This window comes from Ursus americanus, chromosome 6 (assembly GCF_024610735.1).
Source record: "Ursus americanus isolate L20-20 chromosome 6, mUrsAme1.1.p, whole genome shotgun sequence".
In the NCBI taxonomy this organism is placed as follows: domain Eukaryota; kingdom Metazoa; phylum Chordata; class Mammalia; order Carnivora; family Ursidae; genus Ursus; species Ursus americanus.
In genome coordinates this window covers 32,249,854-32,269,176 of record NC_142132.1, presented here as the reverse complement: position 1 = coordinate 32,269,176, position 19,323 = coordinate 32,249,854, and the positions used below count along the sequence as shown (strand labels likewise).

The following is a 19,323-nucleotide window of genomic DNA, read 5'->3' as shown; positions in this document are numbered from 1 at the left end:
GACGGTCAGTGCCTTCTCCAAAAGCCGAGTGAGCTTTAGGACGAAGCGCCAGTGTGGAGCGTCTCCGGCTGCCTAGAGAATGCCTCGCGTTGGTAGTGGGGCCGTGAGCACGCGCCGCTAAGGACAGTAATGAAAACTTAAAATACTGTCGCCGCGATCAAGACCTTTTAGCCTCAAATAAATGCCAGATGTCAGGTTATACATACCCCTATGTGATGACCGCCGTAGCGACGCTGGCGTCACGCTACGCAGACTGAGCCCCCGTGGAGCCGCAGGATTACGTCACCGGAAGTCTGACTGACTTGCTACGAGCGTTATTAGGAGCGCGGAGGGCTGATTCAGAACCCCCCCGGCTGGCCTCGGCTTTGCTGAAACTTCGAAGTTGTTCTTTAACAACAGCCGTGGGTGCATCTATGGGAACCTGAATGTCATGTTCTAAACTCCTTTACAAACGGCGTCCTCAAAAAGGGGCGCTTGTGAGAACAGACTTTCTGGTCTCACGGAGAAGGCAAGTTTAGTGTTTTCACTGCTTTCTGAGAACATAAGGTTTCATGTTCTAAAACTTCCACGCGTAAAGTTTTAAGAGTTACCCCATAATAATTTAAGAACTCCTAAACAATTATTTACCTTACTGTTATCTGAAATAATGCAGAGTTGAAGAAATTCCACGTTTTAGAAAAGTTGAAGTTGATCTGATTGGATTTTTAAAATCTTTCTAAAGGCTGGGGTGTTCCAGGGCAGAAACGGGTTCACGTTCCACCTCCCAGGAACATCGTGTTAGGACACTGCAAGTTTATTCTTTATTTTTCTTTTTTAAAGATTTTATTTATTTGAGAGAGAGAGAGAGAGCAAGAGCACAAGCACGGGGGACAGCAGGCAGAGGGAGAAGCAGGCTCTGCTGAGCAGGGAGCCCGATGCGGGACTCAATCCCAGGACCCGGGGATCATGGCTAGAGCTGAAGGCTGATACTTAGCCGACTGAGCCACCGGGGCACCCGACACTGCAAGTTTATAGCCAAGAGCCTCTCCTCCAAAACCAGCCACTGGAGTTGTGGGTTTCTCTTGGTTGAACAACACTAAACCCTTGCTTGCTACACTGCAGATGTTGCTGCTCCTTCATTTTAAATATACTCACAAGCCTATGTATACCACTTTACAGGTGAAGATCTTTTGGTAAGAAGTTAAAGTCAAGAGTGAACATAGTGGAAACAAACAGAATTTCCTTACCTTCATCACACTTAAACTGGAAATTGATGATCTCTGAACTGAAGCCTTCTTCACACATGATGTGAGGTCCACACTGAGGTCAAGCAAAATGGCACAGGGCTACCTACCACCCAGTCTCCTGATGAATGCAGCAAAGAAGCCCAGGAGATTGCCATTTTATAAATGTCAGCAGTCGGAACATTGCTAAGCTTGCAGTAACAGACTCAGAACAAAGGTCAGCAAACTTTGTCCAAAAAGGGCCAGACCGTAAGGATTATAGGATTTCCGGGCCCTGTGGTCTCCGCTGCAGCCACTCAGCTCGGCTGCGAACAGTGCAAAAGTGGCCACAGACCATACAGACGTGAGTGAGCGAGGCTGTGTTCCAATAAAACCATTTACAGATGCTAAAATTGCAATTTCATATAATTTTCACATCACTACTAATCCTCTTTTGGGTTTTTTTTTTTTCAATCACTCAAAAACGTAAAAACTATTCTTAGTTCAAGAGCCACACAAAACCTGGTAGCAGGCTGGATTTGGCCCAGGGCCATAGTTTGCTGACCCGACTTAGAAAACTGGGAGCAAGAGCCACAGAGGTCTGAAAACCAGCAAGCTAGTTTAGTCATACACTTCACGGCTGACGATCGGAAGCTTTGGGGCATTGCAAATGTAAATACATCCTGTAAGATTCATTAAAAAGTAATTCGATGTAGTTTCTATGTTATGCACCATAGTGGACTCTTCTTTAGCATTTCTTTTTACGTAGAGAATGATGTTGGGGTTTTAAAAAAGTTTATTGCTTATGTATTCACAGATTATTCCACTTTTGGTTTTCACAAACTGAATTTAGAATGATGTATAAATTAATATTTTCTGAGGTGTGGAATCTTAACAAGAAATTTAACCATTTCCTAAAGCAAAAGTAGATTGAGTTGTTGTTCAAATTTATTTATTTTGCAATTTGTACTGACACTGTACTTATATATTTATTATACATAACTTTCTTGATATCACTTATGGATTAGAAGTATTAGTGGTTCTGTCTCACTATTTGAAGACAAATCTTTAAAAAAAAAAAAAAAGTATGCTCCGAATACCTGACATGGGCCAGAATGTCATGTTAAAAAAAAGCTTCATTTTCATTTCTGATTAACTGAAGAGTTATGGATCCAAGTCATAATTGCCATTTAAGGTAAATTATCTTTAAAATCTTGCTGTATAAAACTATCACGTAAGTGTAAAGGATTCTTCTTATTCTTGGTACGAAGCAAATTATGAATTTTAAAATGGAATGTGTGTTCCCCTAAAGTAAAATCCAAATTTTATTTCTACTGATATTAAATTTTTTTCTTCAAATTATAAAGCACACGAAAAATCCTTTTTCTTTGAGAAGTCTTTTACCAATTATAAAAATGAATAAAACAGTACCCAGTTCTTTGCATATTCTAAAATTGTAAGTGTTAAAAATACACCAGACAGCTTTCACGTTATTGGAAGTTTTTACTGATTCAAAGCCTTAATGCTAGAACAGCTACCATTTGCTTTTCAACAGAATTCAAGCTATTCCAGTTGGATGTGGTTTGCCCAGTGCTATGGGTTTCTTTTCAATCTATAAGAAATGCACAATACTGCCCCATTTAAAAAAATATTCCAGAAACACTTTATCATGCTTCTATAAATTTGGCATCTTTTCCTCTGGTTTGGCTTATCGTGTATTGAAAACTGAGGTACTGGCCTAACTGGCTAGAGTCAAAAATGAAGCAAGACTGGTCTCTTCAGGTTTAGCCCTTGGCCTTGACTCTAAGCTCCAGCCCCGCCCCACCCCACCATCTGTAACACAGTTGATTTGGCTGCAGGACAGAATCTGAAACTCCCTGAGACTAAAGTGAGACTAGGTTTTACAAGTGAATGTATTGCCTGTGTTGAACCCAACTTAGTTGTTCATTGCATTTTGAGGTGAAAGCACATCCTCCATTATATCTGAGTCTTTGGGACTTTCTGAAGGACACATTGCTCAAAATGTAAAGGGTCCACTCTATTACAACTAACCGGCACAACTTGGTGTTTGCCAAATATATGAAATTTGTATTTGTAGCTTCTGAACTATCTAGCTATGTTATAGTATACCAAATGAAAGGAATTATCCTAGTTAGAATAAATTGAAAACAGCCACCCAGACTCTACCCATTACCACTTCCTGCTTTCCAGACTGCTAAAAATCTGGGTAGCAGACTTGTAGCAGTACAGTATTTGATATGGAAAAGAATCTAAATATGCAAACTAGGTTTGTGACAAGATTTTGAGGAAAAATATTTTAAGACGTGTCACTAAAAACAAAGGAGCATGAGTTCTGTTACTGTTCAGCTGATGAAAAAAGAATAGGTAAGAATCCAACGTGGTCTTTGATGCCTACAACCTACAGCTCTCTAGATGACCGCCTTGGACCCCTTGCAGTTGCTTCTCTCACATGAGCAGCAAAGTGAAAAGAGGTGAACACCTGGACCCTCCAGAAAGTTATTAGAAAGGGAAGACTGCCTCTTACACGAAGTCCATTCTTGGGTCAGTATTCCCAGGATACAGTGTGCTGTTAACAATGTATACATTCTTGGCCATCTCGAAGTGTCAGCATCCTAAGGAATCTTTGGCTGATGGCTGAAGATTCTGACATGGGATGACCTAAACGTTCCTGAAATACTGAGTCTCTATGGTTACCAAGTTATTCATATACATCTCTTAGATCCCAAATAGACTATGCTCAAGCAGGTCTGAGACCTTTCCTAGGTCTCTGAACTTGGAACTGATTCACTCTGACGCTGAATTGTGTACGTTGTATTTTTTTAAATGTTTTATGAATGATCTTAGTATGCAAACCATGAAGACTGAAGCTGTGTCTTACACCATTACCCCCACTTCACTTTTAAGTGCCTAGCACAGTGCTAAGCACACAGTAGGTGCTCGATATTTGTCTAGTTAAAAAAAAATGTATTAAGGCTGTAGCTTGTTATAGCCTCAGGGTGTGTGTGTGTGTTACTGTTAATGACTAGGATATTTTGAAACTCATCAATACAAGCCATATAAGTTTATGCACAAATAGATTTCATTCTCAAATTCATAGAGAGTATTCAAATGCTAGATGTATAATTTTATGGTCCCACTGTGATTCTCTATATGTGTAACTAGAAGGTTAAAAGCATAATACAAGAGTGAAATAGTTGATGGAATTCTACTTTAAAATTGATTTTTCACCTAAACTACAGTTTCTGCAGCCAAAGTGAAATAAAAAATGTATTTGTATATGTTTGGAAAATAAATGATTTGTGACATGTATTGGTCACTTGTGCTCTGATGGGGAAAGACCCTGTCGTCATCCAAAACACTATTCATAACATTTCAGGACTCTGTTTTATATCTAAAATGTGGATTAAAAGCAAATATTTGTATGTTAAATCATACATTCTCCTTAAAAAACCACTTTTAAAAATCACATATGAGAATATGCTAAAAGATTAACATGCACTGTTAAGCTATCTCCCCCATTATGCAGGAGTAATAAAGGAACTTTCTATTTTCATTTACATCGTGAGGGAAAAATTTAAGCTCTAGACCAAAAGAATTGGCTTCTATAGCTTTGAAGACATGAAGAGACCTATTTAGTTGGGACTGTGTGCATTTTTTTTTTAATTCTCACATCATAAGAACAGGAAGCAAAAAAAAAAAAGAAAGAAAACTGTTTTATTCAATTATTCTCAGAAGAGAATATTCATAACCTGGTTGTTACAAAAACTTATTTCACAGGCCATTCCTACAATATGGCAATAGCTTAGGTAAAATACTGCTTTTTAATTATATTCATAAGAATAGGACTGTATCTGTAAAAAGACGATGATGACGAAGGAAGAAGAGGAGGAGAAGGAGGAACAGGAGATAGAGAAGGAAAAGAAAAAAAGCCTTCAACAGGCACTGTTTATCCTTAAAACAGAGTCAAGTCTTCAACTTGGTTTTTCCACCCAGGAGCAGTTCTTCCCCCATCACCATCCAGAACACGGCAGAAAACACAAAGAACTTTGAAGAGACTAGAATCACATTCAAACTTTTTTTGAAAGTAGCCATAATGAACACTCTCGTTCTTTTTTAAAAAGATCAAATTAGGTTACTTCTTAAAGTGTATCATTCAGCCAAAGACAATGGACCTGGTGTCCAATTTCAAGCCATTTTTTCTTTTCTCAAAAATCCTCCTGAAAATATACTCAAATATAAAATTTTTCTCATTTCCATCTACAGTGTTGCAACAAAAATATATTTCATTTGAAAGAGTTTTGGCTATAAAGAGTAGTTGAATGGTAAAAAACAATCTCATGGTCTTGATTTTTCTGTGCTCTATGCCCTTATTTTAATCTAGCAATTGTAATCCAGTTAAGTTCACTCCAAAGATTTTTTTAAAACTGTAACTTAAGATGTATAGTAAGTTTTTTGTTTTTTGGGTTTTTTGGGAGGAGAGAGCGCAGGGGGTTGGATCAGAGGGAGAAAGAATCTTAAGCAGGCCCCACACCCAGCACGGAGCCCAACATGGGGCTTGATCTCACAACCCTGAGATCATGAGCTGAGCCAAAATCTAGAGTCGGACACTCAACCAACTGAGCCACCCAGGTGCCCCAAGATATACATTAAGTTTTAAAAAGGCAATGTCATTAAGAAACTCCCAAATATGGGGGCAGGGGGCTTTCGATTCTCTTTTCTTAATGACAATTTCAGAACTGGGGCAGAACCCTATGTGCCACGCAAAGGGTAAGTCTTCCTCCTCTGTTAATTTTCTTAGGACGTTTCCCTTGTATAAAAAGAGAATGTCCTAAATTAACAGCAGGTCTCTATGTGCATCTAAACGAACACAAATACATAAGAAAGTCCACTGACGACTCCTCCTTCTACTGTAGTGATGTTTTCAAACATTTGCTGAAATCCAGAGGCAAGTGAGTAGCTACTTCACTGCAATGTCTTTTGATTAGTTGATTTAAATCTTCATTCAAAAATGAATCCCCTTGTGAAACTTCACTCTGAAAAGATATTAAAAGTGACTCATAAAGGTCTTATGTCATAAGCAAAAGCCAAGCTATGAGCGAAACTGAAAATGGCAACAGCAGACCCTGAACCATCACATGAAACCTGATAACGACGAGCACTGGGTCAGGTCCAGGACGCACCCTACACTGAACAGTCTTGCACAACCCCCCAGCCTACCATCAACTCCTAAACATGAAAAAAAAGATCTATAATACAACTAAGCAAGTTGGAGTCAGTTAATAAGAGACATTTAGTTTTTATTTCATCTTTAAAAAAAAATAATGAAAAAATATCACATACCTTCCTTTTGGAACATGAAGATTTAACAGGAGGATTGAATGTCATTTCAGCCATGCTGTATGTCTCAAAAAGTTCTGCAGCAGACCTATAATCACAGAAGGGATGTAACACATCACCATATCTGTATAACCTGAAAATAATTAGACTGCACCCAAAGAGGACTCATTATTCTAAACCCAAAGAGTAAGGTATACATAATCCTGCTCTTGAAACCAAACCAACAAACCAACACACTTGTAAAATAAATCCTAAATTCCCATGTAATGACAGTCTATCCAAGCAAATCTATCTCAGAGAGGCCTGGTATACATTTAGAAATACAGACTGGACAAAGACAAGGCTGAGCAGAAGACCTCCAGCTCAGTGTGATCAAATCCCAACCTGGCCAGTTAATGAACAATATGCAACTAAGTCACGGGGGCAGGACGAGTGAAGCATGGAGTTACCCTCCATGAATTTCACATAGCTCAACCCCTCATTACCCTGGATAAAAGGAGAGGCCATTCAGGACAGACTAAATGCCCACACCCATGGCATGTAAATGAATCCTTAGTGATTTGGGATTGGTTCACATTCCCCGAAGATCAGCAAGGGCCTGGAGGGGCTGCGATTAGAGTCTCATCCCAAGCTCCCATCCTCCAGAGCAAGACCATCAAGAGTCTCCTATCTCAAGCTTTTGGGATAAACCCATTCTTCATCTTCCTCCAGAGAAAGAAACTTCTGGCATAAACGAGGCAGACAGTCAAGATCTGACGAAAACATGCCAGAAAAACATCATGAATAAGAAAATCAACAGATAACTGTTTTCTCCCTTAAAAAAAAAAACAAAAAAACAAAAAAATAAGGCTGAAGAACAGATGGGAAGTTTGAGGGAAGAAAAAAGTAAATGGCCACTTTATCATTTAGTAAGGCCAAAAGTTATCTCTCTTCTATCCAGAAGGAAAACGGTTCATGGAAAACTGGAGTTTCTGCCTCATTTAGAGAGGGAGGAAGCAGCTGACTTCGGCCATGTAAAAATACAGACCTATTTTGCCAAACGTCCCAGAACTTCAAGAGAAGCTGGAACTTCTGGGTGAATTTGTCCAATACTTAACATATAGCAAATAATTCAATTTTTGTTTAAACTCTGAAAAGGTCAGAATATCAGTCTGCTGGCCTACGAGTAACTTGTCTGAGATCTCCAAATTAGAGAAACCAGTGGGCTGCAAATGAGAAAAATCTACAGCAAAATATTAATTCTGAGAGGTGAGTATATTACAAGGGTGTCTTTTATGTCATTTCCTTTTCTGTGTAATTGCCTCATTTTGTAGGGAAAAAGGTCATTATTTTTTCAACTTTTCTGTACTTCTGAAATTTTTCAGAGTAATAACTTGGAAAAGAAACTTCTCTCGGCAGAATCCTTCTCTCCATCTGGAGCATACGGTGGAAGCTCGGAGTACCAGCAGGTCAGGCCACACTGCACCGAGAGGACTGGGAGGCCCCCAGAGAGGAAGTGCGGCCCCTCTGAGTGGCAGTGTTCCAAAGCACTTCTCTCACTCCTCCCATGCTGGCCCTAGCACAACCATTCGGCGGTGGGGAGGAATCTCACTGTGGTTGGACTCATGGATCTTCCCATATAGCAAATACGGCATTATCTTACTAACTGCTGAAGCTGAATGTCAGGCATATGTGTTTTCACTATTCTTTCTACTTACCTGGATGTGCAAAACTTTTTATAACGAAAAAACAAAAAAACATTAAGTGATTATCAAAAACACTCTAACAAAATGTTTTCTCCTTAGAACAATTCAGGAATTTGAAGTGAGACCAAATCCAGATCAATGGGCACTTTGTTTTAAAACCTATCACTTTATAAAGCAGACTTCTCAGCGCGAACAGGGACCAACTGCAGCTTGTGGTCTGACGACTACCTCCGGCTCAACTCCGGTTTGAGCGCTTCCGAGCCTTCAGAGGGGGCTCCGGCGATCAGGTGAGCCGCAAATCTCTGCACGACGGGATGGTAATGTCTCTGGAGGACAAGCAGGACAGCCAGTTTTGCACAGGTCAGTACTTTATAAAACACTGGCTACAGCAAAGATTTTCTTTAATAAACACTATTTTTAAAAATCATATATGAATATGTAACTCACAATAACCACATACCGACAGAAAAAATATTCTCTTTGCTCACATGATGGCAACATGCCAAGTTAACAGTGACGTAGCTTAGTCTTGCTTTCACAGCATGAAAAAAAAAATCAAGAAGCAATTTCACTTTCGGAGTGAAAAAGTGAGTTCACAACAGGTAACACATTTGAAACTTATTTGCTACGAGTCTCCCTCTAATGCGTCCGCACCGTAGGATCACAACAGTGTCGCCCTCTTGAAACTGAGGGGCTCCCAGAGTTTCCTTGGGCAGGACCCAATACAAATCTTCCGCTCTGAATAATGCTGGGGAAGAGTCCAATCAATAATCTAAACTTCACCCCACAAAAATGTCATTTTCTGCCTCCTTAGTAAATGTACCTCAACATCCTAAAGAACAGTTAAGAGCAAAGTGAAATGTAGACTATTAAAACAGGAATTCTCCAAAAGGCCATCCCAGAACAAAATTACATTGAGGACTCTGGCAATAATAACAACTTGCAGAAAAACCGGAAAACCCTGCTCACATAGGAAGGGCCATCCTTACCCGTAACGCGTGCAATTCCCAAAGCGCAGTGTTCTGAGCATTACAGTACTCGGGTTCATCCAGCTCAGGAAGGAAAACCCCACTTCCCTGAGACTCATTGTCAAGCAACAGATCTGTTTTTGGGAAAGTCTGCAAAGATGTCACATAAAAAGAAGAATTAATGAAATTAGTACTGGTAAAGAATGTTATTGGATTCTGAACTTTTATTTGAATTTAAATTTGATTTGATTTTATGCTTAAATAAGAGCTATAAGTAGGGCACCTGGCTGGCTCAGTGGGTGGAGTGACTCTTGATTTGGGGGGTCATAAGTTCGAGCCCCATGTCAGGATGGATAGAGCTTACTTAAAAAATAAAGTAAAATATTTTTTAAAAAAGAGCTATAAACACATGTACTTTATAGCTGTATTTGTACTGACACACAAATGTATCCATTACCATTACTGTTAAAAAAAATGTTGTAGAATAATGTATACCATAAAAAAGTTGTGTTGTCTGTGTGTGTGTGCTGTGCGTGTTTATATATGAATAAAAAAGTCTGCTGGAAGGAAACCCACCAAATGGTAAAAACGGTTACCTCTGGAGAGTGTCAACAGGGGTGGGAATGCTTTCCTTTTGTAATTTTATATACTTCTTTTCTCACTGGATTTTACCATTTTGCCATTATCACAGTAATAATGAAAATAGGGGAAAAAGATGCAAACAAGACAGCACTGTTGTACTACCAGAACTTAGCTCTACTCCTTTGTATCATTACTTACATGCATTAATATTCTGTTAGTTGCTAAAATGCCAATGCTTGAATTTGGAAGAACGTGAAGAGCAAGGGTACAAAGACGCTTGATGAAAGCAAGGGCTCTCTGCTGAGAAACCTGCTTTCTGCGCTTAGTTAGCATGACGTCAAGGCACTGGAGTAGAATCCTGACACCTTCATTGGTAGCACCTGCAACAGCAGATACACCCCTTCAGGGCTGTTCTCGTTACTTTTTTTTTAAATTCAACTAGCCAACCGAGAGTACATCATTAGTTTCAGGTGTAGTGTTCAGTAATTCATCAGTTGCATGAAACACCCAACACTCATCACATCCCATGCCCTCCTTAATGCCCATCACCCAGTTACCCCATCCCCCCACCCACCTCCCCTCCAGCAACCCTCAGGTTGGTTTCCTATATTTAAGAGTCTCTCACGGTTTGTCTCCCTGACTGCTTTCCATTCTGTTTTCCCTCTCTTCCCTTATGGTCCTCTTCCCTTATGGTCCTCTGCCCTTATGGTCCTCTGCCCTATTTCTTATATTCCACATATGAGTGAAACCATATGATAACTGTCTTTCTCTTATTGACTTATTTCACTCAGCATAATACCCTCCAGTTCCATCCACATCTATGTAAATGGGAAGTATTCGTCCTTTCTGATGGCTAAGTAATATTCCATTATATATATAAAATATTCCATTATACACACACACACACACACACACACACACCACATCTTCTTTATCCATTCATCTGTGGATGGACATCTGGGCTCTTTCCATTGTCTGGCTATTGTGGACAGTGCTGCTATAAACATTGGGGTGCAGGTGCCCCTTCAGATCACCACATTTGTATCTTTGGGGTAAATACCTAGTATCATTACTTTTTCATTACACAACTTCACTGCACTCCAGAAAAAAACAAGACAAACTGTCATACCTGTCCCAAATCATTTCCCTAACCAATGAAGTGGTGCTAAACTGCTCAGGAGATGGAGAGGGTTCTACCATAGCTCCAGTCAATTCCAGAAGTTCTCTCTCTCCAACTCTTATGTAAGGTAAAATACAGATGGGTGGCCCTCAGAGGCCAATGTTTTAATACGCAAATTCCGATTTCTCATTTTTCATTGACTAGAATACCGGTCACAAGATATTCTTATTAAAAGGTAAGTATTTATTAAAGACACATTATCTAAATGTACATACCTGCATGTAACTTGAACAGTGTTTTATACAGATGTGTATAAAATTTCATCGGATCAATATTGAGAACATCACCTTTGAAATTACAACAAACAGTTAGGTAAGTTACAGCCTCCAAAGGTAAAGCAAACAAAACTTGATTAAGAAAATATTGTACCTTGCCCAGAAAGAATATGGAAAGCAGTTTGGACGCAGTGAAGGCTTTCTCGATAGCTCAGGTCCTTGAAAAAAAGGGAGAAAAGGACATTAAGGATAATAATCACCATTCGTATCTTATGAAGTAGTTCATTAATAGTAACTTACACCAGACTCGATGACAGAATGCAGTACTACCAATAAATCATCAAAAAACTCCACATTTATAAGGTGAGCAAACCTAGAATCAAACAGAGCTTAGTCAATAGGTGACCTAAAAACAGAAATAAAATAGCTAGAAATTAAACTTGACTTTAAAGCCGTATTTTTAATATTCCTTATTTCATTGTTAGTGATGATGCAGTTGGTAGTAATTACTGACACTTCTCATTAATTCAGAATGACCTTTCTAACAATTCTAACTCATCCACAGCTGGACACTACACTCAGCAAGAATATATGAGGCACTAAACAAACTGAAAATATTTCAGAAATACTTCTGCCCGACAAAGCAAGTTGTTAGAAACAAACAACACCCCAAGGAAAGTTCACCAGCTACCCCGTGTTGCTCTAACTCATAAAAGGGCCAAAAGCATCAGATTCTGGAAAAACGGGAAGCAGGGAAAGGGAAAGGGAGAAATAGACTGTTATTTATGGAATATGGAGCCTACTAAAGCTTTAAAAATAAAGTGGAAAGAATAGTGGACCTAATATCTAGTTCAGGCTCTGCAATTAACTGCCTATATAATCCTAGGTAAGTCACTTGTCAGTCCTGGGCCTCTGTTTCTAGAAACAACTGAGATCACTCAGTAGAGTTATAGAGGAATCATCTGACCTACTGAATGTGAGAGCACTCAGTACAGTATAAAATCCTAGGCACTGACCTACTTAAAGCAAGATCTTTCTTCAAAATTAGTGCAAGAGTCTTTGACACTATGTAAATCTTAGAACAAGAAAGAATCTTAAAAGTGATACATTCCCCGTTTTCGAGAATAACTTTTTTGGGAAGCAACTGAGCTATTTTTATCAACATTTAAAATGAGCAGACCCTCTGACCCACAATATATGCACACAGGTGCATAAAGGTATTTCCACTGCAGCATAGGGGCTGCCCAAATAGAAGTATTACTGATCCATAAAATGGAATATTCCAAATGTAAAAAAAAAAAAAAAAAAAAAAAAAAAGGTGGATATAATCATGCCAACATGGAAAGATAACCCAAAGTAACCATTTTATCAAAACAGAAAAGCCAAGTTACAAAACAGTCTACATAGCAGGATTCCATCTGTGTGACAGAAGACAGGCAGACAGACTTATGTACATATATAGGAAGGGAACTTCTAATTTTTAATTTTATATTCTTCTAAATCATTTGAAATTTTTAAGTAAGTAGGTATGACTAAAACTTTTTTATTTCTTATTTTTTTAAAGCTTTTTTAAATAAAGGAATTAGTCATTGAAAAACAAACAATAGGTCCTATCCAATGTAGGAATAATCCCTTCTCTAACCAACCTCTCTCTGAATCTTTTCAATAACAAGGTCCAATTATTTTATAATCCCACTGCCAAAGAGCTCTAGTCATTACAAAGAAATTTCTTATACTAAATAGAACTTGCCTTTTCTCTCTCTTCCCACCGTAAGTCCTATTTCTAAAGCTGTGCTGTCCAATGATGACAGCCACCAGCACACGTGGATATTAGGCATTTAAAATGGGAATGGCCCAAACGGAGATACTCTGTGTAAAATATCCACCAGTTTTCGTGAAAAAAAAATACCAACATCTCAATAACTAATACTGATTGTACATCAAACTATTTTAGATAAACTGAGTGTGATAAAATATGTTAAAATTAATTGTACCAGTTTTTTACTTTTTTAATGTGACTAACGGAAACTTTAAATTTCATAAGTAGTTCACATTATAGTTCTATTGCAATGTTCTACAGGATACTACCTCAAAAACCTGGAAAACTATCACAACCACCGTTATTCTAGTTCGCATCCCCCAACAGAACATACCAAGAGATTTCTCTTTACAGGAAAGATTGCACGGGACTCGAGAAAGGATTTGCAAGAAGGTTAGATCAAACTTAGGAGTCGCCTGCACGGACCACTCAGAAGTCTGACAGTGGATAACTGACCACAGCGCAAAAAGAATCAAGAACTGAGAGAGGAACCTTCGGGACCCCCAGAACTTAGCAAAAGGAAGGAGTTACTGAAGGAGATTTAAAAAATAAAAGGCCTGAGATGAGAAAACTAAAAAAACAGCATTATCAACGGTTTCAAGGAAATGCTGGTAACAAACAAAAAAGGAAAAGGACACAGGGTCATCATTAGTGAACCTTCGTTAACAGTCATGGCTTTTTTGGTCTTATTTATTTAGAAAGAATCGAAAAGGCTTCAACCTACACAGCCCTTACTTGGCAAGGCCTTCTAGAACTGATGGCAGGAGAGGTGACCTCTGGGCAGTCTTCAATATTCTGAAGTAGGTCACAAACACAATATTCAAAGTCTCTGTGTGCTGGCAGAAAAAGCAGACAAAATGACTTGAGTATAACCCCTTACACCCTTTCTCCTGAGTTACCACAACAATGACAGTCAAAGCTCAACCTTTCTGTCCCTTCCCAACCCTCTCCACAATCCAATCTCAGGAGCTTCAACAAAACAGAATGAAGACATGTACCCTGTGATTTCATGAGACCAGCAATGATCACATCGAAGCCTCGGGAGACAAACCAAGATTATACAACTCCAAGTTGAAACAATAATCTCTAGTTAAAACCATTTAACAAAACATTTTAAAAGTGTGAGAGAATGTGAAACTGCCTACCAGTTTAAGTTTCCTCTCAGTGCTCTCTGAAGCTTCTGCCTCCAGAAGCTCTCGCTCTAGTTTCTCTTCTGCTTTCTTCCACTGGAAAGAGACGGAAAGAAAAAGAGCATATAGTGCTGAGCAAAAAGGCAAGCTTCAGAGAGGCATAATATGTACATACTCTGAAACACATACCCTAGACTGTCTGTGAATACAAACACGAGCAAAAGTACACAGATCTGGAGAAGCAGCACACGCACACCAACCCAAGACAGCGGCTGCCTCCCGGGAGAAAGGCAGAACGAGGCTGCGGAGAGGAACAAAGGGGACTCTAACTCAATCGCTGATGGTTTCTTCTCAAGAACAAAACTGAAGTCTGTTAATAATCTTATTGTTAAACCATCTATAACATGGACATTAGTCATCAACAATACTTCCTAAACACATTTACATACAGTGCATAAAACCAGATACTACAGAGAAATTCAACAAAATAGCAGTTTTTTCCACCTCCTTTGCTGTATGAGCAAGCAAATAATGGTTGCTAAGTCGACTGAGGCGCAGGGGACTGACTGGGGGAGAACTTCCTTCCTTCATGCGACGTTAAGGAGCTGCCATGTTCTTAGTGGGTCTTTTCTCTCCCCTTGCAGCTACGTACATGCTGTTTCTAACAGGGATAACCAATTTATATTAGGATAGTATGGTGTAAATAATTAAAATATTTACCTTCATTTATTTCCAATTAAGTCTATTTTGGTTCTTCTGCCCCATTTTCAAAATTTATTAGGCACATTCAAAGATGGATATCCCTGAAAACTATTTTTTTGTTTTGTTTTTATAAGCAATTTGATAACCCTAATAAACTATTCAGAAATGTTTTGAGAAGTAATAATAACGATGCTGGTGGTGGCAATTCATGTTTATACCGCATGCCCAGTATCACACACTTGCTAAGTGCTTTACATACGTCATCTTATCAAGATGCGCAGTGACCCGTGAGGTAGGTGCTATTATTACTGGGTCCATTTCTCAAAATTAAAAAAAAAAAAAAAGTTTCATACTAAATAAACAAGGGGCTGAAATTTCAATCTAGGTTTCAAATACAAGCCAATAAAGAAACGTGGTTCAATTAACAAAAACCCACTTTGCTGCCAAATTTACATAAATATCGCCTTCCTGGTCAAGGAAGGGATCTGTGTATTACAATGAATCTAAGACAATCCGAAGAACAAAAAAAATAAAAGCCAGCACGGCAAGGAAACTTCTTCAACTGCTCTTTTTGCCAATAAATTATCAGTTTAATTAATAAAGCACTTCTTTGCAATAACCGGGAAAAATAAAATTTTCTAAATATTAGGTTTTGACACATTTATGATTGAATTATGATCTCTGCCTGTGCCTACACTATGATTTTAATCTCAAGTCAAACAAAAAAGGAAATCAATCAAACCTTTCTCTGCATTCTTGATAGAGTTTTTCTCTTTTCCTTGAAAGTCATGAACTTTTTTGGTTTATTAATGTCCTCGGTATCTTTTTTCACTTCTACTTCTTTGATTCTTAAGCACAAGAATGTCTTTAACATCTAATATGAAGAAAACACAATATACAATATTTATATTGCCCTCAAAACCTTTATACAGAAAAGCACTTAACAATGTTTTTCCTTCCTTTGTGCCAAAAAAAAAAAACAAAAAAACACCTGAGACATCTTTTATCACATTTCACACAAAGTTCTATTATCTTATTGCTATACATATTCGGTAATCTATGTCTATAACAGGACACTAGTATTTGGCTAAACACACACATTATTTTGCAGTATAATGAGTAGAAGAGAGAACACACTACCGGCATGGGTAGATAGGATTATAACGAGTAGACAGGCCAGAAAAAGGTTTGGACCAGTGTGGAAGGAGAGGATGTAAATTAGGTATTTCTAAACCAGCTTTAATTTACCAGACCTGCCTCCATTTTGTGGTCAGCAGTTCCAGTCTTCATCTTTTTCCCACAATTAAAAATAAATAATAAATAAATTAAAAAAACATGTAGACCAGTGTTATTAATTTTAAGACAAGTTATTTTCCTTTAAGCCAATGGGTCTCCAACTTCAGCAAACATGAGAACCATCTGGAGGGCTTCTTAAAACACAACAGCTGGGCCCCCTCCTGAGTTTCTGATTCACTAGGACTGGAGTAGGGCCCCACAATTTGTATTTCTAATTCCCAGCTGATGCTGGTCCAGGAACCACAGTGAAACTACTGCCTTAAGTCATTTAAGAAATCCAGAAACTACTTTGGAAATTGGTGTTTTGTGTACTACAGCAACCACCCAAGCACAAAGACAAAAGAGGTTCAAAATTCTAACTTTCTCTGGAAGAAACCACTCTACTAACCTCCTTCAGTCACAGCAGCATTCCTGGAAAGAAACATGAGAACTACAGGTTTGTATTATTTTGATGCTACGATATGTATATTTGGAAGAAAGCGGATATTTCAGTTCACAGGGCTTAAAACACAGAATGGAAAAAAGAAAGAATTAAAAGCAGAAACAGCAAACATGAAGTCATTCTAGGTGCCAGGAAGATCAATAGGAGTATTCTATAGTATTCTATGTGCTCATAAAACATTACCTACAAATAAAAAAAATAACTCCAGATTAAAGATGGTCAACTAATCTTTGGCAAGGGCACCAAGAATACACAATGGGGAAAGGATAGGCTCTTCAATAAATAGTGTTGAGAAAACTGGATATCCACATGCAAAAGCATGAAACTGGACCCGTCTTACACCACCCAAAAAATTAACATGAAATATATTAAAGACTTACATGTAAGACCTGAAAGCATAAAACTCCTAGAAGAAAACATAGGGAAAAAGCTCCTTGGCACTGGTCTTAGCAATGATTTTTTTGGATAGGACACCAAAAATACAGGCAACAAAAGCAAAAATAAACAAGTGGGACTACATTAAACAGTTCCTGCACAGCAAAGGAAACCATCAATAAAATGAAAAGACAACCTACTAAATGGGAGAAAATACTTGCAAGCTACGTATCTAACAGAGTTAATACCCAAAATATATGAGGAACTCCTACAACTCAATAGCAAAATACAAATAAGCTGACTTTAAAAACAGGCAAAACACCTGAACAGACAATTTTCCAAAGAAGACATACAACAAATGGCCAGTAGATATACAAGAAGGTGTTCAACTGCACTAATCATCATGGAAATGCAAACCAAAACTACAATAAGAAATCACCTCACGCCTGTAAGAATGGCTATTATCAAAAAGATAATAGGGGCGCCTTGCTAACTCATTCAGAGGAGCATGTGACTCTTGATCATGGGGTTATGAGTTCGATCCCCAAATTGGATGTAGAGATTACTTAAACACATAAACTTTTAAAAAAAGATAAGAGAAAACAAGTATTAGGGTATGAAGAAAAGGAAACCCTTGTATACTGTTGGGAGGAATGCAAACTGGAAGGAAAGCAACATGGAAACTTTAAAAAATTAAAACAGAATTATCCTATGATCCAGTAATCCCACTTCTGGGTATAGACCCAAAGGAAATGAAATCAGTATCTCAAAGAGATATGTGCACTCCCATGTTCACAGCAGCATTATTCACAATACGGAGCAAAGAGGTGGCAACAGCCTACGCATCCGCTAACGAATACAGAACCTGCGCTGTATACATGCCGCGGACTAGTGCTCCACCGCTAACAAGAAGGATCCCGCCACTTGTGACCGTGGAAATGAACCAGAGGACATCACGCTAAATGGAATAGGCCAGACACGGAAAAACAAATACTGTACAATCTCACTTACATGAGGAATCTAAAAAAGTCAAATGCATACTAAAACAGTGGTTGCTGGGGGATGGGGGAATGCAGAAATGTCGGTCAAAGGATACAAACTTTCAGTTATAAGATAAAGAAGCTCTGGGGATCTAATTTATAGCATAGCAATTAGCATTAATAACACTGTATTGTATAATTTGAAATATGCTAAGTAAAGAGTAATTTTTTAGGATTCTCAACACAAAGGTGAGAGGTGACAGATGTGTTATTTAATGTGACCATGGTAATCATTTCATATATGATTGAATCATGTTGTATACCATAAAAAAAATCATATTGTACTACCTAAATATATTTTTTAAAAAACCAAAAATTAAAGAATGTGCTTTATATTCTAGCATCACTAAAATGAAAGTGTTTCCCTATGAGCAAGTTTCATGTACAAGCCTTATTATCTGATCACTCTACAGTTCTCAGTACACTAAATATTTTCTCTTACTTAAAGCACAATATTTATAATTTTAGCTGTCCAACTGAAATTATCAGCTTTGAGGAATGAAAGGGATTTGAAGGAAAAGGCAGACTTGAAATTAGGAAACAAAACAGTAGAAAACATCAGCTTAACAATCAAAACTATAGGACTAAAAATGAAATTAATAAAAATACATAAGACCCAAATGAACACAACTATAAAATTTCACTTAAGAACATAAAAGAAGGGGCACCTGGGTGGCTCAGTCAGTTACGCATCTGCCTTTGGCTCAGGTCATGATCCCAGGGTCCTGGGATAGAGTCCCACGTCAGGCTCCCTGCTGAGTGGGGAGCCTGCTTCTCCCTGGCCCTCTGCCCCTCCCGCTGCTTGTGCTCTCTCTGTCTCTCTAATAAATATAAAATCTTAAAAAAAAAAAAAAAAGCCTTAAATAAATGGCAAGATGCATATTCTTGAAGAGAAAAAAGTCAATTCCGTAAAAAAATTTTTTAAAAGATTTCATTCATTTATTTGCCAGAGACAGAGAGGAAGAGAGCAAGCACAAGCAGGGGGAGCGGCAGGCAGAGGGAGAAGCATGCTCCCTACTGAGCAAGGAGCCCAATGCGGGACTAGATCCCAGGACCCAGGATCATGACCTGAGCCTAAGGCAGACGCTTAACCGACTGAGCCCCCCAGGCGTCCCAGATCCAGTAAATATTTTAATTCTCCCAAGCTAATCTACAGTTTGAATCAACTCCAATCAGATTCTCTGTGTGAACTATTCTGGGAGGAGGAATAAAAAAATCTTATTCTAAATTCCACCTGAAATGATATATAAAAGTAATTTAAAATATTTTGGAGGAAGAAAAAAGGTCCATGCCTTTCATGAGTAATGCCCATTTTGATCAGTAGCATCC

General features: G+C 38.4%; 2 protein-coding genes across 8 annotated transcripts in view; one reads left to right on the top strand and one right to left on the bottom strand.

Annotated features, from left to right (window-relative positions):
- Positions 1 to 2,534, top strand: part of PLCE1 (phospholipase C epsilon 1) — a 303,155-nt gene extending 300,621 nt beyond the window's left edge. For all 7 annotated transcript variants that reach the window (XM_087862892.1, XM_087862890.1, XM_045810048.2 and 4 more), the window contains one exon: positions 1,159 to 2,534. The gene's annotated coding sequence lies outside the window, so the exon portion shown is untranslated. The remainder of the gene's footprint in view (positions 1 to 1,158) is intronic.
- Positions 2,535 to 4,918: 2,384 nt separating this feature from the next.
- Positions 4,919 to 19,323, bottom strand: part of NOC3L (NOC3 like DNA replication regulator) — a 29,312-nt gene continuing 14,907 nt past the window's right edge. The window contains exons 11-21 of the mRNA XM_045810052.2: positions 15,584 to 15,715; positions 14,155 to 14,235; positions 13,745 to 13,845; positions 11,491 to 11,563; positions 11,345 to 11,408; positions 11,191 to 11,262; positions 9,994 to 10,175; positions 9,235 to 9,363; positions 8,474 to 8,571; positions 6,564 to 6,648; positions 4,919 to 6,256 (exon numbers count right to left, since the gene is read on the bottom strand). Coding sequence (XP_045666008.1) covers positions 6,128 to 6,256; positions 6,564 to 6,648; positions 8,474 to 8,571; positions 9,235 to 9,363; positions 9,994 to 10,175; positions 11,191 to 11,262; positions 11,345 to 11,408; positions 11,491 to 11,563; positions 13,745 to 13,845; positions 14,155 to 14,235; positions 15,584 to 15,715 — 1,146 coding nt within the window. The 3' untranslated portion in view covers positions 4,919 to 6,127. The remainder of the gene's footprint in view (positions 6,257 to 6,563; positions 6,649 to 8,473; positions 8,572 to 9,234; positions 9,364 to 9,993; positions 10,176 to 11,190; positions 11,263 to 11,344; positions 11,409 to 11,490; positions 11,564 to 13,744; positions 13,846 to 14,154; positions 14,236 to 15,583; positions 15,716 to 19,323) is intronic.